General features: G+C 52.7%; 2 protein-coding genes across 5 annotated transcripts; one reads left to right on the top strand and one right to left on the bottom strand.

Annotated features, from left to right (window-relative positions):
- Positions 1–78: 78 nt before the first annotated feature.
- LOC121361026 (malignant fibrous histiocytoma-amplified sequence 1 homolog) lies at positions 79–10012 on the top strand. Of its 2 annotated transcripts, XM_041481328.1 has the most exons (11): positions 79–333; positions 2755–3634; positions 4260–4551; positions 4984–5170; positions 6061–6251; positions 6352–6839; positions 8048–8205; positions 8698–8857; positions 9310–9380; positions 9481–9587; positions 9803–10012. In XM_041481328.1, exons 1-11 carry the CDS (start codon positions 243–245, stop codon positions 9818–9820), a joined length of 2643 nt encoding a protein of 880 aa, XP_041337262.1. In that variant the 5' UTR covers positions 79–242; the 3' UTR covers positions 9821–10012. The 2 variants fall into 2 exon arrangements, with proteins under 2 accessions (XP_041337262.1, XP_041337261.1); XM_041481327.1 differs by having other exon boundaries at positions 9481–10012.
- Positions 10013–10152: 140 nt separating this feature from the next.
- IRF7 (interferon regulatory factor 7) lies at positions 10153–13874 on the bottom strand. 3 transcript variants are annotated; one of them, XM_041481329.1, is made up of 11 exons: positions 13758–13874; positions 13518–13680; positions 13134–13296; positions 12970–13052; positions 12769–12814; positions 12558–12662; positions 12230–12484; positions 12029–12115; positions 11516–11896; positions 11237–11355; positions 10153–10539 (listed from the first exon to the last, which is right to left on the bottom strand). In XM_041481329.1, exons 1-11 carry the CDS (start codon positions 13778–13780, stop codon positions 10393–10395), a joined length of 1572 nt encoding a protein of 523 aa, XP_041337263.1. In that variant the 5' UTR covers positions 13781–13874; the 3' UTR covers positions 10153–10392. The 3 variants fall into 3 exon arrangements, with proteins under 3 accessions (XP_041337263.1, XP_041337265.1, XP_041337264.1); XM_041481330.1 differs by lacking the exon at positions 11237–11355 and having other exon boundaries at positions 10385–10539; positions 13758–13847; XM_041481331.1 differs by lacking the exons at positions 12970–13052; positions 13134–13296.
- Between the last annotated feature and the right edge of the window lie 1339 nt (positions 13875–15213).

Here is a 15213-nt window from a genome sequence, read left to right as displayed (position 1 = left end):
GTTCCATGTAAACCTGCACACGTGGCTCTTGTGTAAGGAATACTGTGTTTGTGGAAGAGGACTGGAGTTGGATTAGTAATTATCCCTCCTCCTCTGCAGGAGAACTGCAGATTCCTATCAAGAATCAAAGGAGTCCAGCACACATTCTGACTTCATGTTGATGGCTTTAGCAGAGCTCCTTGCCTGCAGGTACTGCAGAGCAGCAGGTCTTTTAAGTGACTGCCTGAAATAGGGGCTCTTAAATGATACAGCACCTTGAACCTGACTTGGATCATTCCCCATCAAATCCTGCTAGGGAGGAGATGTTTCACAGAGAAATTGAAGAGAAAGCCAGTAAGTTATAACTCAGAAACTGACTTTCCCTCATGGAAACTGCTTTGGAGAGTTTATTTTTTTACTATTTAAACAAAACAAGCCTATATACCAGTAGTGTATGGACTGGCACAATGGTTCACTCCCATTATTCACTGTTTGTGGATGAATCCTGAGCATTTTGGAGTTAATCTTCCTTGGTTCTGTATGCTTCCTTTATGGAGGTGCAGCCAGGGTGGACCATAAGGAGGTGATAACTTTGGAGTTGCTTTGCAGATTTTTGGAAAAGACACGTTACTGAATGCAGAAGAACAGCTGGCAGAGAAGTTACAGTTTTCAAGCTGAACTTGGAGCTAGAATGCGTATGTGGAACATGGGTGTGGGGTTGTAAATACAAACTCAGCTGATAGATTTCTTGACAAAATAAAGATTCAGAAACTTTAATGGCACTGTTGGCACAAGAATGAGAGAATGTGATCTAGTTGTGCATACATTTAGGCTGGAAATTGGACATCTCTGAATGTCTCAGAGGAGCAATTCTGCCATAACCTGTCTGTATACAGAATGAAAAAGGGTAGGTGGTGTGAAAAATAAGCCTTGACCTAATATAGAAGGAAGATAGTGTCATTCTGTTTACCAGGAAGATAGTGTCAGTCTGTTTCATTCCTCAGGCTGTTTCACTGCTTTAAATTCTTGTTTAATGTTACCCTTGTACTGGCAATAAAGATAACAGGCATGGCCTGTTGCAGGATGTGTTAGGAGTGCCTGCACTGTAAGGCCTGTGAACTTTGTTACCTCTGCATCTGCCGTTGCCTGAGGAGTGCTGAGACTGAAAACTACACCTGCGTGAGCTTTCTGCTGAAGTTACATGAACAAGAATACTGGTTCTTTCATTCTGTCTGCCATTAAAATAAAATTATCGAATTGTAAGCTGGCTCCTGGGAGAGGCAAGGAGAAGCATACCTAAAAATTCCTCTTCTGGTGTGTTCTAGAACAGTTTTTCTAGTATACTGTGTATACTACTTGTTTTGGGGTTTTTTTTCCCCTTTCTGGTTGGCCCTCTTGGATCAGATACTGTTACCTGTTAAAGGGAAGAACTCTTATTTATTCAATACATGCAGTAGTTTGGTAACAGTATAACCTCCTTTTAGTGTCCTTTCATTCCTGTGGAAGAGTGGTGGTGCCAAAAGCTTGTTCAGCACAGGCAGGGAGGGAAGCTGCACCAGGAATTTTACTTGGGACCTACTCTGCCACCATGGTTGTCTCACAGCTGACCTCCAGTACTGCTTTTGGGACATAACCCTGGCCCTGCCATCTGGCCAGCCATGCTCAGGTTCTTGAGAGCTTCTCTGAGGTTGGATGGAGAAAGAGAGGGTGGGGTTCTCTGGCAGAGCTCGGATAGGTGGGAGCAGCGCAAAAGGAGGAAACGAAAGGGGGAGGCGAGCGCCTGGAGGATCCAGCTGGTGCCACGCTGCAGGGTCATGGCCCAGCCCAGAGCCTGTGAGTAGCTGCCTTGGCTCTTCACTGCTCTGGCTCAGTGGTGGAGGGAGTTCTTTGGCTTGTCTCTGCGGGAGAGGGCATTTGGGAGAAGGTGAAGGCTTGCTTTCCTGCTGGGCTTGGAGCATATCCCACATTTCAGTGGTGATGCTGAGAAATGATGAGTCAGTCCTGAGCTGGGTGCATTGCATAAGGGGATGCTGTGCTTGGCGTCATGGGAGGAAGTGAAACAAGGGAGAGGAAAGCAAATCTAACCAGTTCTGGTACCGTGTGATCCCCATCCCATTGACGCTCTCCTCACCTGCAAATCTCTCTTCCCTAAACACCCTCTGTTTGGGGACATTCTCAGCCATCACTGAGTTCCTGCCTGTGTTCCCTGTCTGTTGGGCAACACCAGCATCCCTGCATTATTTCCCCAGTTTCCCGGGGCTGGGAGCATCCCTGCAGGGAATCACAACATTGTCTGGAGGGGGGAGGATGTGATAGAGGAAGTGTCTGAACTCGCTGGCTCTGGCCTCATGGGCTGGGCGAGTTATCTGGGGAGCAGCTGTCCTGATGTCAGCTCTGCAGTCCCCGCAGCCCACTGCTGGGATTAAAAACTCCCAGTTTTGGGGCAGGTGTATCTGTGGCTGGAGCTCTTGCAGGGCTCAAAGTGTGAGAGCAAATCTGTTAATGTGACACTTGGGCTGGAGGTCAACATCTGGTGGGAACTGTTCCTGCATCTTCAGTCCCAGCCAAGATCCTCAGCTTCAGTTCCTCTCTTGAGAGGACACAGGAGCTGTTCAAGCAGTAATTGTGATTGCACTGTTCAACTAGTTCCTCTGCTTTTCCTTGCTGGACCAAGTTATCCCAAAGTCCTGCAAAAAAAGAAAAAAAGGAAAAGTGGTCTGCAATTCCAAAGGGTCAAAGTCTGTTTTAACCACCTTCCCTGTCCCGTGTGTCCAGGTCAGGAGCAGGAGGACAGATTGCGTGAAGTGAATCTCTCTACCCAGAGGCTGCGTGTGCTCCCTCCCGCAGTCCTGAGCAATTCCATGCTGGAGAGCCTTGATCTTGATAGGAACAAGCTCAGGAGCATCACTGGCATTTCTAAGCTTTGCAACCTCAAGAAGCTGATACTGTCCAAGAATGAGTTTGTGGACTTTCCCAATGAAATCCAGAGCCTGGTCTGTTTGGAGAGGCTTGAGCTGAATCAGAACCAAATCTGGATCATCCCAGAGGGGGTTTTCTCCCACCTCCCCAGGCTGAAGCACCTGCGGCTGAACAACAACCGTCTCTGTGCCCTCCCCAGGGACCTGGCAGCCTGTCGGGGCAGCCTCCAGTACCTCAACATCTCCAACAACCTGTTCCGGACCTTCCCGCAGCCCGTCCTGCAGCTGGCACGCCTACAGGAGTTCCACGTGCAGAATAACGCCCTTCGCCAGCTCCCCAGGGAGCTCTTCCAGGGACAATCCCTGAAAATGTTTAAGGCCAGTGGGAACCCCCTCCGGGAGCCGCCCAGTGAAGTGTGCGCTGGTGGCATTCAGCAGATCCGGAATTACTTCAGCCAGCTTCAGCATGGTTTGGGGCAGGAGGACAAGAGGGTCAAGGCCATGTTCCTGGGGGCCTCGCTGGCTGGGAAGTCCACCATCTGCAGAAGCCTGAAGCAAGGGCAATCCAGACTGGTCCCCAAGGAAGAGCGAACGGTTGGGATAGAGATCAGTGAGTTCCAGATCGAGGACTTCACATTTCTCTTCTGGGACTTTGCTGGCCAGCTGGAATACTATATGACTCACCACGTGTTCATCACCCCACAGGCGCTCGTCATCCTCGTCGTCAACCTTCACATGTAAGTGCTCAGCTGGTTTGGGTTCCAGGTAGAGTGGGGAAAGGAGCTGGGGAAACTTTGCACTGCACAAATTAACACCATTTCCATTGGACTTTGAGGCCTGGTCTTCTCACCATTGGCATAGAAGGCTCTCCCTCTCCCCCTTTTTGCAGACCAACCTTTTAATCCACCAGCTCTGTCATCATCTTGCCAAAGGTGTTCTCAACCCTTTCGGTTTGGAAGGGTTGAAACAAGCATCAACTCCGTATGTGACAGCTGAACCCCATCTAAGTGGACTTGCTTTCTGCAAGAAGCAAATCCCTGTGATCCCTCCTGTATCCTGTGGTGTTCCCTGAACATGGAGGGAGCATCAGGCTTGGGTTTGGTGCTACAGAGGGATGCTCTCGTCCACAGCAGGGTTTGACTCTGCTATACCCTATAGCTTAAGGATGGGGAACCGAAGGATGAGCTTGGATACAGCCCATGTCCGTGGGTTGTATCTCAGATTCTAAGACCTGATCTCTTGTCCAGTGAGCTCCTGGGACAGCACAAAGTGTGTGGTCAGGCCTGCCTGTGCAGGTGGAAGTTGGCTGGAGATCCAGAGGGTGATATGTGAATTTGGGATTTTCTTTTTCTCCCTCCCCAGGTACCAAACTAACGACAAAACTTTCAAGGAGCTCGTTGGTTTCTGGATCAACAACCTGTCCATGCGAGTTCCAAACTCAGTGGTGCTTCCTGTGGGAACCCATGTGGACTGCTGCCAGGAGCAGGAGGTAGCAGAGAAGACACATGACATCATGGCCAGGATCACAGCCATGCTGGCAGAGAGAAAAAGCAACCTTGCTCACTTCATCGACAACCTGGAGGGCAGTGAGGAGCCCGAGTTTTACGTGGACCAGTGGGAGAGGCTGAAGGAGATGGAGAGCTGCACGTTAACCGTAGGGCTGAGATTATCCTGGGTTCTGGCTGGCTGAGGTCACCCTGCTGTCTCTGGCAGCCCAGTGTGCTACTGGCTAAGGTGACCTGCTGCAAATGCATCAGGCCACTGCTGCAGTCCCTCCCCAGGCTGGGGTGGATGTGGTAACTCCTGGCTGTGACCTGCAGGGTCCTTGTCCCTGGCAGGTGATGGGCATCTCCTCCTGTGGCTTGTAGCAAGTGCCTGAGGAGGAGTGTGAGGGGTCATTTACCATCATCAGGTGATTTTCAGGAACTGCTGTAGAACAGAGGCGTCAAGGAAGTGCCTCTGAAGCTGAGCCAGTGGGGTGTCTCACCCTGGGTGACCCCATGGGCATTAGGTCCTTCCTTTACCTCACAGGCTAAAAAACTCCTCTGGATGTGCTTTTGTCAGGTATGTGCTTCCTCTTTTCCAGATCTTAAACTTAGTTGCTGTCAACTGCACGGATCACTGTGCCATCAGAAAGCTCGAGGCTGCTATTTTGAAGCATGTGAAGAATGAGGAGCTCTTCCCTGAGGTTGTCCGAGTGCTGCCGCCCATCTACAGGCAGGTGGAAGCTGCCATCGCGGATATTGCAGAGAGCGAGGAGATGGCAGCGCATGGTGAGTGCTCTGTCACCTCTGCCACGCTTTCTGGAAGGAGCTTCTGTCCTGTGCCTGGGATGGGCTCTCTCCAGTGCTTTCCTGAGCTGGGGATGGGCTCTCCAGTGCTTGCTGCACCTTCTGGCCCTGTTTGTGTGGCAGTGGGGTCACTGCTGAAGACCTTGCAGTGTTCTTGCTGAAGCATGCATGAGCAGACCACATTGTCTGGTTTCTTGCTTTCCACTGATGTTTTTCTTTCTTCCCTTTTCCCTGCGTAAGCAATTAAAGACATCTTGCAGGAAGGAGCTCCACAGCTTTAATGCAACTATGTGGTTTTCAAATCTACATCCTGCTAACCTTATTTAATGGCCCCTACCCTTCCCTAGACCCTTTTTCCATGTGTCCTGTGACTTAGCAGAACCAGCAGGCAGCTCCAGCCTTGCTTATATACCTAAAGTAAGTATTAATTCCACCAATTCCCAGTGACATCTCTGGCCACTGTAAGATTAGAAAACGAGGAGCAAATGCTTTTCTGTTGTGGACATAAGTCAGATTTTGTTGCTTGTCTCTCTATATTGCTGAATGGCAGTCTGAGGTTTAACTGGCAATCTGAGGTTTTCTGACTGGAAACAAACCTGCTTCCTCAAATAATAATTTAAAAAATCCCAGTATTAGCTTTGTTTTTTAGAAAGTCCTGGCAGGCTGTTCCCACTGCTGTGGGAGTTTCAGGGTGGCAGTTGGACAGCTGAGGAGAGGCAGTACATTTTTGGTCACAGTCACCGAGCACGCTGATCCCAGCTACTTCCCCAGGGATGGCATAGGTGACGTGGGTGTTTGTTGGCTCTCTGAAGCACCTGCCTTGGAATGCTGTGTCTGATAGAAGCATGCTGAGCTCCTGCATCTCCCTCTAGGCATGATGGATCTCCAGTACCTACTCAGCAAACTCTCCCAGCGCAGGCACCTGGCCAGCCTGAACAGAGAGCTCCTCCAGGACATCCTGCGGTACCTCCACCGCATTGGGCTCGTCGTGTGGTACGAGGAAATCAAGCACTTGGAAAACACCATCTTCCTCCAGCCTACATTTTTAATAACGATGTTCAAGGTGACTGTGGGGATCAGGGCCATCTCTGCAGAGCCCAAGTTCTGCAGCTTTGCTGGGCTCCTCTCACTGCCACCTCGTCTGTCCTTCTCTTCCCATGCAGCTCCTGGTGCGGCACCACCTCGTCCAGCAGCTCGAGAGCATCTCCGTGGAGACGCTGATCGGGGAACATGCCACCATCAGAGACAGGGCCAACTGGGTGTGGACCTTCAAGTCAAAGGCAATGCTGTGCCACCAGGCTGTGCGTGCCTTGGTGAAGCACCAGCTCTGTTCGGAAGGGATGAGGGATATCTTTGAGGAAATCATGGGGCACAGGCCTCACAGAGGGAGAGGGAAGCTCTTCAGCCTCCTGGAGCACTTTGAGCTCTGCCTGGAGGTGAAGCACACTGAAGCACTCAACCCACAGGCCAGGGAGTTTGTGCCTGGGAAGCCGTGGGAGACAACACGGAGCCAAGGCAAGTCCTGGTACTTGTTCCCAACCTATCTGAACCAGACAGAGGAAGTGTCTGAGGTGTGGGGAGGAGATCACCCCGAGGACCTCCACATCCGTGCCTACTTCTCACCTGAAATACCTGAGGGCTTCTTCCAGAGGTAAGCACTGGTTTCTGGCTGTCAGTGAGGTTGTGGGATTGAGTTTGCTCGGTGCAGTGCCAGGATGACTCTCAACAAGTCCTTGGCCCTTAAGACTGTGTCTGCTGAGGCCTGAGGCTGTGAGTCAAGACAGCAGGGTGGCTTCTCAGCTGCACCACACATGTGTAGGTGCCTCGGTGAATCCCTTGCGATGTTCACTGCCTGGATGTGAGCAAAGGCCACACTCCTTCTGGTTCCCCTTTCATCGGGACAGTGTTTGACTAATCTGTGTCCATCCAGGCAGGCAGAGGTCTCACCCAAGAATGTTCCAGTCTCACAGTCTCACCCAAATATGTTCTAGTTTCCATGGGTCTTGGAACTGTATCGGTTTTTGGAACTTCTCCTGGTTTTCTGGACTTGTATCTAGAGTTTTATCTGATGGTGTTGTGGTTAAACCCTAACCGACAACCAAACACCACAGAGCCGCTTGCTCACTCTCCCCAGCTGGTTTGGGGAGAGAATCAGAAAAGTGACAAAACTTATGGGTTGAGATAAAGACAATTTAATAGTTGAAATAAATTATAATAATAAAGTAATAGCAATAATAATATTGTAATGAAAAGGAAATCAGCAAAGAGAGAAATTAAACCCAAGAAGAACAGGTGATGCAAATAAGAAACAATTGCTCAGCACTAACCACCTCATACCCAGCCTGTTCCCAAGCAATGGTCCCCCAGGCAGCTCTCCCCCGGGTTTATATGCTGAGCGTGATGCCACTGCACATGGGATAACCCTTTGGTCATTTGGGGTCAGCTGTCCTGGCTGTCCCCTCCCAGCTTCTTGTACTCTTCCCAGCTCCCTCACTGGCAGGACAACCTGAGGACCTGAAAAATCCTTGACTTGATGTAACCCCTGCTCAGCAGCAGCTCAGCAGCAACTAAAACATCACTGTTTTATCCACATCATTCTCATCCTAAATCCAAAGCACAGCACTGTACCAGCTACTAGGAAGAAAATTAACTCCATCCCAGACAAAACCAGGAAACTCTGGAAGGATCTCTTGGTTTAAGAGGCTGCTCCTGCTGCTTGAGCTTTCAGTAGGGGAAGGTCCTCATTTGGTGTCTATTCTTACTGAAACTTGGTTCATATTTTCAAGTCCATCCAGTTTCTCCAGTATTAGAGATAAGCTAGGAGAAAAATGAGGAAAGCCATGGGCAATCTCCTTGCAGGTTCCTGGTGAAAGCTTGCTCCTTCTATTCCGCACACTGGGTGGCCAAGCTGACCTGCCTGCTTGTATGCAATGGCAAACCTCTGCTGATCAAAGAGAATAACCAGAGGGCCTACAGCTACCTGGAGCTCCGTGGCAGAAAGCCATCAGAAAGGACAGGTAAATCCCTGATCCATATTTCATTACTTCCCACCCCATGTGTCTCCTTAGCTCTGCTCCTGCCACCTCCAACCCTATGGGAAGTGTCCCAAAAAGTCTCTGCCACATGTCCTGGTCTGGCCTGGGTCCACCAGCAGTCCACTTAAAGGTTTCCCCTTTCTCCATGGAATTCTGTTCAGGACTCCTCTGGAGGTATCACATGAAAGTGGAAAGCCAAGTTTTCGTTCTTGTCATGGAGCAAAGGGGTCATCCTTCCCCAGAAGGCCCCAGCAGAGTACAGTGTAAGGCTGGGTCTTCAAGTGATAAGCAAAAGGGCCACCCAAGTTGGGGAGCTCTTTCAATATATCATTAAATTCCTTAGGGAAGTTTGGTTAACTGGGGGTGGAGCTAGTCTGACAGTTGAGGCTGTGGGTTGTGTGGGTCACAACAGAATCTCCTGGGCTGCTGTGGCTGGAGGCTGTAAGAAAGAGACATTCTCCTTTTGCCTGGAAGGGTTCCAGTTTGCCTGGGACTTCCTCGTGGCAGTTGTGCTCATCATCCAGAAGCTCGCTGAGGAGTGGCCGGGGCTGCACGTGTGTGTGAAGACTCCGTGCCGAACGTCCGGCTGTCCTGCAGAGTTCCTCTGGCCAGACATGGATGGCACAGGTGCCACGTACGTACACACTGTGCCCTCCAAGCAAGGGCAGGACCCAGTGGTCACTACTGCAGTGCTGGTGAGGCTGGTCAGCTTCTAAAAGCCACGTGAAATTAGTTATGAAACTCACCAGGCATCACAGTGCCCTTCTCCCAGCCACAGCAGCTCGTGTCCCATGTGGTGTTAACACTCACTGTGTGGGAAATTGGAGCATGGAGGGAAAGGTGAAGAAGCTGAGACTCTGGGACTCAGGCACATAATGCTCACTTGGAGATGTGCCCACATGTCCCCATTTCATGAGGAGCTGAAGGTGCTCAGGCACCTGGGAGGGCAGCGGCTGTCCCACCAGCAGCTGCACCTCAGGTCAGGGTGGGAAGAACAAGGCCTCTTCCATGGCCTAGGCATCATATTCCATGGGAAGTGCTGAGAGCAGCTCCTGCTCCTTCTTTCCTGGGCTTTTTCCTCCACAGGACAAAGGAAGATGTTAAAACCTGCGGGACATGTGGGCACCGCTTTGGTGCAGAGCTGCTCCTGCCCAAAGGTGAGCCCAGTGTCCCGAGTTTGTGCCACAACTGTGCTCAGGGGAAGGAGGGCTGAGGGTTTCATGGGGCTGAGGGGCTAAGGGTGTCCCATTCCCACAGTACCCAGGCCGCTGGAGGAGCCCCCAGCACAGCCCTCTGCTCACTATTACGTGACAAGCTACGGCACCACCACCTTTGGGCCCAGCAGCATCCAGGTCACTCGGCAGGTAAGGACACTGCTGCCTCCCCATGCCCAGGGACCAACAGGGATGGTCAGGCTCCTCAAATGAGGGCATGCAGTTGCCTGCAGCGTGGGGAGGGCATGCCCCATTTTCAGGCAGCCCTCTGGTTTGCACACTCTTCCCTGAGACACCACCCCCTCGGCACCTCTGAGCTGGTGGTCTGGGTGTTTCGTGTTGTACTTACTGCCTTATTTTTCCAGAACATCTCCAGTGAGTAACTCTGGGCCAGTGCTCAACGAAGAATTACTTTTGTTTAGCCCAAGCCAAGCTGTCCTCAACGCATTCTGCTTGCAAGTCATGTTTGCAGCCTTAATGCATGGAAATAAATGCATTGATAAATGCATCCCTTCACACTGGGAAGTCACCTCGTCCACTCAAATTTAAGGGGAAGAAGGTGCTGATAAAGCTGTCTGATACCAGCCCACCCCTGCCAGCAGGGACTTTGCTGAGACAAGGCTGGGCACAGACCCCCATGGTTTTGGGGATAGAAGGGGGTGGTGAAGATTTCAGACTGACAGCAGAAGCAGATATCCAGGCAAGAGAGAACTACATTTCTATATATATATATATTTTTTTTTTTTAACTTGGAAAAATTAAGAAAATAAATCTGTAAATTACCACGCTCCACAAAAACACACACTAGAAGCTGACAGAGAGGAAAAGCAATGTGTGAGCTCCAGGACTGGTCACTGAAGTTGTCCTCAGGTTGGGGAATGCTGGTTTGCAGAGCCTGGGATGCCCAGTGGTCCTGCTGCCTGTGCCAGGGCCATGGGGAGCAGGGCAGGAGGGCTCAGCCCAGCTGCATGGTGTACTGCTCGATGAGCTCCATGAGGTCGAAGGAGTTGGAGAGCTGCAGGCTGATGGTGTGGCTGTCCAGGGAGGAGGCTCCCTCCCGCAGCACCTGCTCGTAGTAGTACTCACAGAACTTGGGCACCAGCTGCAGCAGCAAAACATCGGGGTTAGGGGCAGCTGCCTGATGTAGCTGCACAAACCTGTATGGCCCTGTCCTCCTAGAGTGCAGGGAGATGTCTGAGGGCACCCTTTGTCTCCCCTAACGCCTGAGGGTCCCTGTCCCTGGGCAGCTGCCCTCCACACCATCCCACCCAGACCCTTAGTGTTCACTGGCCTATTCTCAACCCATGTTTTCGCTGGTTCCCAAGGTTTCCCTCCCTGGTTATGCAGCCCCTATGCCACCAAGGGTCCCCTTCCCCTGTCACTTAATTCCTCCACCTCTCTCAGCCCCCAAGGTATCCCCTCCTTGGGTATCCAGATGTCCATCTGCCCCAGATCCTGAGGGTTCCCAAATCCCCATCTCCACTGCACACTGAGGGCCTCCCTCCTTGTACACCCAAGCACTCACCTCCCCTGGCCCCTGAGGCTCCCCCTGCCCAGTCCCTGAGGAAACTCCATCACCTCTCCATCACACAGGAGTCCCCATGCCTGGGCACCCAGAATCCCACCTGTCTCAGTCCCCAGGGGTCCCTCTTCAGACACCCAGACCCTCCATCTCCCACCCAACTTGACCTTCAGGGTCCCCCTCCTCAGGCACCCAGAGTCCCAGCTCCCCTGGCCTCCATGAGTCTCTCTCCTTCACTGGGCAGCAGCGGGATCGTGGTGGGTTTTGGCTACTGCACCTTGACCAGGATGAGCTTGGACTCCTTAGGCTTGGCCTTGGAGAAGGCCTGCCCAAAGCAGAGGTAGATGGTGAAGTCAGGGGATCGCCGCCTTTGGCCATTGCGGAAGTCCCTCAGCTCTGTGAGGCAAAACAGGGCTCAGTTTTGGGGTGAGCCTGGGGGCACACAGGGGCTGGGAGGGTTTGGATGCTTGTAACACCCTGGGGCTGGCTCCCATGAGCCCCAAACCAGGCTGGGCAGAAAACAACACACGGAGAACTATGTGACACCCCTACCCACCCATGCAAAACTCATTGAAGTCAAAGATGGGCGTTTCCCGGTCCCGGCAGAGCAGGTTGGGGGGGGGCTCCTCGACCCCCTCGAGCTGCTGGGACAAGGCCCAGAACACCTTGCACTTCTCCCGGCGGGTGGCAAAGACCTTGTAGGCGCGTTGCTCCAGCTGCAGCCCCGCAATGCCCAGCAGCTCCTCGGTGATGCGCCGCTGCTTGCTGTCGGCCAGGCTGGCGGGGCTGGGGAAGTGCACCACGTGCCAGGGGCACGGCGGCCCCGGCAGGCTGGGGGGCTGGTAGGTCAGCAGGCAGTGGCTGCCCCCCACCACCTCCCGGTGGAACTCCTTCCCCCGGTAGTAGATGGTGACATCCAGGATGGAGACGATGCCATCTGCACCAGGAAGTGATGAGAAGCCACATCCTCCAAACCAAAGCGGTCCCCCTCCTCAAACCACCCCCAAGCATATTTACTGTTCATAACTGTAATAATAATTTATAGCTATTAATAATTAGTAACCCTCACTTGTGTTATCCAGCAGCAGCCGTGGCTGTGGCAAGGGGCTGGCGGCGGGCACAAACAACGTCGCCTCCGCCGCGTACTGCATGGGGCCTGCAGCGGGAGATAAGCAGCACTGTATCACCATTCCAGATGCCACCCTGGCCTATTCCCACCCCATTATGGCATTCCCACAGCCAGGGCCAGATCCTGTCCCACGGCACCCACCTGCCTCCTCTGGTGGCACGAGGCCCGTTGGTTGGTAGGTGTCCAAGGTGGGCTGCTCCACCGTGGGCACCCATTGTGGAAATGTTGTGGGAGGGAAGCAGCTGTTTTGGCTGGTGTCTGCATAAGGCTGGAGCAGGGTGTCCTGTATTGGCTGGAGCACAGTGTCCTGGTGAAGCTGGAGCACAGTGTCCTGTATTGGCTGGAGCACGGTGTCCTGGTGAGGCTGGAGCATGATGTCCTGGTGGGGAGTGTCACCTGTGGGAAGGTGCTGGGATCACTCACCCAGGCAGTCACCAACTCTGCACCCTGCGAGCAGAGCTGGTCTCACCTGCGGGCACCCAGGATGGGGCCAGCGAGCCAAGGTTGCGGGGAGAGATGTCACACTGCTGCAGCAGCTCCTCCAGAATCGACAGCTCTGTGGGGTCTGTGCTTCCTAAGGGGGAGCACAGTGGGTATGATATCTCACAGCCACAAAATCACTCCCAGCTGAGCCTAGTGGGTGTCCTCCCCCACAAAAAGATTGTGGGACTAGTGCTTACCTGGGACAGCGATGGCTGAGGCCGTGTCTTGGGGGTGGAGCTCCAGCTGGAAAGGGAAGGAGAATGAGATCTTACTGCTGTGGTTGCCAGGCACCCAGCCTCCCTCAGCCCATGTTTTGGCCAGGTGCCGGGCTGCAGCTTGAGAGCAATGTTTGTGGAGTGGCAGCAGGGACCCTCCCCTGGCCTGCTGTGCCTGGCTACCTGCAGCTCCTGTTGTGCAGCTGGCTGGTCCACCACAGGGTTGGCAATGCTGGAATCTCCCTCCTTGCTGCCCTGGAGAGTGGCTGAAAGGAGAGGACCAGGAATGGGAGGCCCTGAGATTGCCCACCCCATCCAACACAGCCCCTCCATGGGGCGAGGCTCACCTGAGACAACGGAGAAGACCTTGTGGGGGTCATCACCACGCTTGGAATGGTCCTGTTCCAGTCTGAACAAGTGCGTGCTGCTCAGGGCACAGCGGAAGTTGGTCTTCCACTTGGCCGGGTCCTCGGAGCCTTCCTCATACCGCCCACTGATCTTTGCCCAGGCCTGGGGGTGCAGGGAGGGGAACATGGGGTGCCTGGCTCCATGAGAATGGAGGTTTCCAGGGATGACTGGTCTTCCCCCACCTCCCTAGCTCCCTCGTGCTGAGGTCTGTCCCACCATCCTATCCCACACACCTTGAAGACCCTGAAGCTGCTGCTGGCGACCCCCGTCCCGCCCACCTTGAGAATCTCCACGTCGCTGCTGGCGACACTCATCCCACCCACCTTGAAGACCTCCAGGTCACTGCTGGTGATGTCCTTCCTGGCGTTGTGCTTCCAGGGGACGCGGAAGATGGTGCGGGCAGAGTCGATCCAGCGCAGCCCCCGGTAGCTCCCGCTGTTGATGGCGTTCAGCAGCCACTGTCCGAACCGCAGCTTCTGGGCTTCCCTGCGGGCGGACACCGTCACCGGGGGGGACCGGGGCCACCCGGAGACGGCGACCCGGGGGTGCTGGGCGCCGCTTACCCATCCTTCTCCGGCGCTGCCATGGTGCCGGGTCCGCAGAGCCGCCGTACCGTGCCGTGCCGTGCCAGGCAATGTCCTCGGCCGCCTCCTTCCCGATCCTTTATCCGCCCCTCCCGTTTTCCTGGAAATCACGTGTCCCTTCCGAAAGTGAAAGCGCCGCCGCTCCCGCGCGATGCTGCGGCCGCGCCGCGCACGCCCCGCCCCGGAGGCTCCGTAATTGAAATAAAGAAACCGGACCTAAAGCTGAGCGTGGGAGTCCCGGAGCGCGGGGGATCGGCCGCACCCCTTCCAGCGGGGGCTTCCCGGAGCTGGAAACCCCCGGGCCACGTCCAGATGTTTATTTTAATCCTTCTTCTCCCGGCTGCCTTGGCTTGCACGCTAGGCCGTGTGCCAAAAGTGACAAACCAGGGAAGGGCAGAGTGCGGCGGGCAGCGCTGGGCACCGAGGCAGAGCGGAGGCAGACCGTGCCCCCGCAGGAAGGGGCTCAAGGGCAGCCCGGCTCTTCCCTGAGCCCTTTGAGCTCTGTGGGGAGCACTAGAAACAACCCGAACTCCCTGAGAGGTTTTTCGAGTTCCTTACCAAAGGACCAGGAAGGGTTGTGAAAAATGCGTATTTTATGATTGGCTTTTTGCAAATATTAAAATGAATATTATATTTGTTATGTTAGAAAGGTATGCTGTATTAAATTTGTTAACTAGTGTGTTAAATATAGTTTTAGGTTATAATGTTAAAATAGAAACTATGTATGTGATATTTTTTTAAAGAAAGGAATGAGGTACTTGCACCAGGTAGCAGCCACAAGACACCTAAATATTTCAGAGAAAATGAATTTATTGCTTCATTATCAGAAGAAACTAACTTCTTCCAGCCTCGCTCAGCCCTGAAGACACCGTTAGGATTAAGAGGAAGAAGTTGACACTGACCAGACAAAATCCTTTGTTTGAATGGATTTATGCATCATGTATAAGGTGTATGAATATGCAACAGGCTGTTGTTTTTAAGGGTTAATCCTCTGTTAACGTGTGTCCTTTTTCGGGCTTATTTTGCCCAGAAAGAGGTACCCAGACTGTCTGTAACTCTTTGTTTTTTATTGTCTCATATTGTCCTAATCCAAATTGTCCAAATTTTTTATTACTCTAATTATATTGCTAATTTTGTAATAATTTTATTACTATTAAACTTTTAAAATTTTAAAAACAAGTGATAGGTGTTTTTCACAGGGTGGAGGGGTCAGTGGGGCTGAAGCATAGGACTGCAGCCTTGTTCCCAATGTGCAGCTTGTTTTTGAGGAAATTTTTTTCTTTCCAGGAAGTCCCTTCTGCCTACTAGGCACTCTGCATGGTTTTTCAGAACACTGCCTGTTGTTTCCCAGGAATTTCCCCACTTCCTTCCTAAAAAATCCCCTGTCTCAGGAAATTTCCCAGTCGCTTTGCAGGCTATTTCCTCCTTGTTTCCT

Source organism: Pyrgilauda ruficollis, unplaced genomic scaffold (genome assembly GCF_017590135.1).
Source record: "Pyrgilauda ruficollis isolate IOZ18807 unplaced genomic scaffold, ASM1759013v1 scaffold55, whole genome shotgun sequence".
Lineage (NCBI taxonomy): Eukaryota > Metazoa > Chordata > Aves > Passeriformes > Passeridae > Pyrgilauda > Pyrgilauda ruficollis.
Note: the sequence above shows the minus strand (reverse complement) of the source record. Positions and strands in the feature narration are given on the sequence as shown.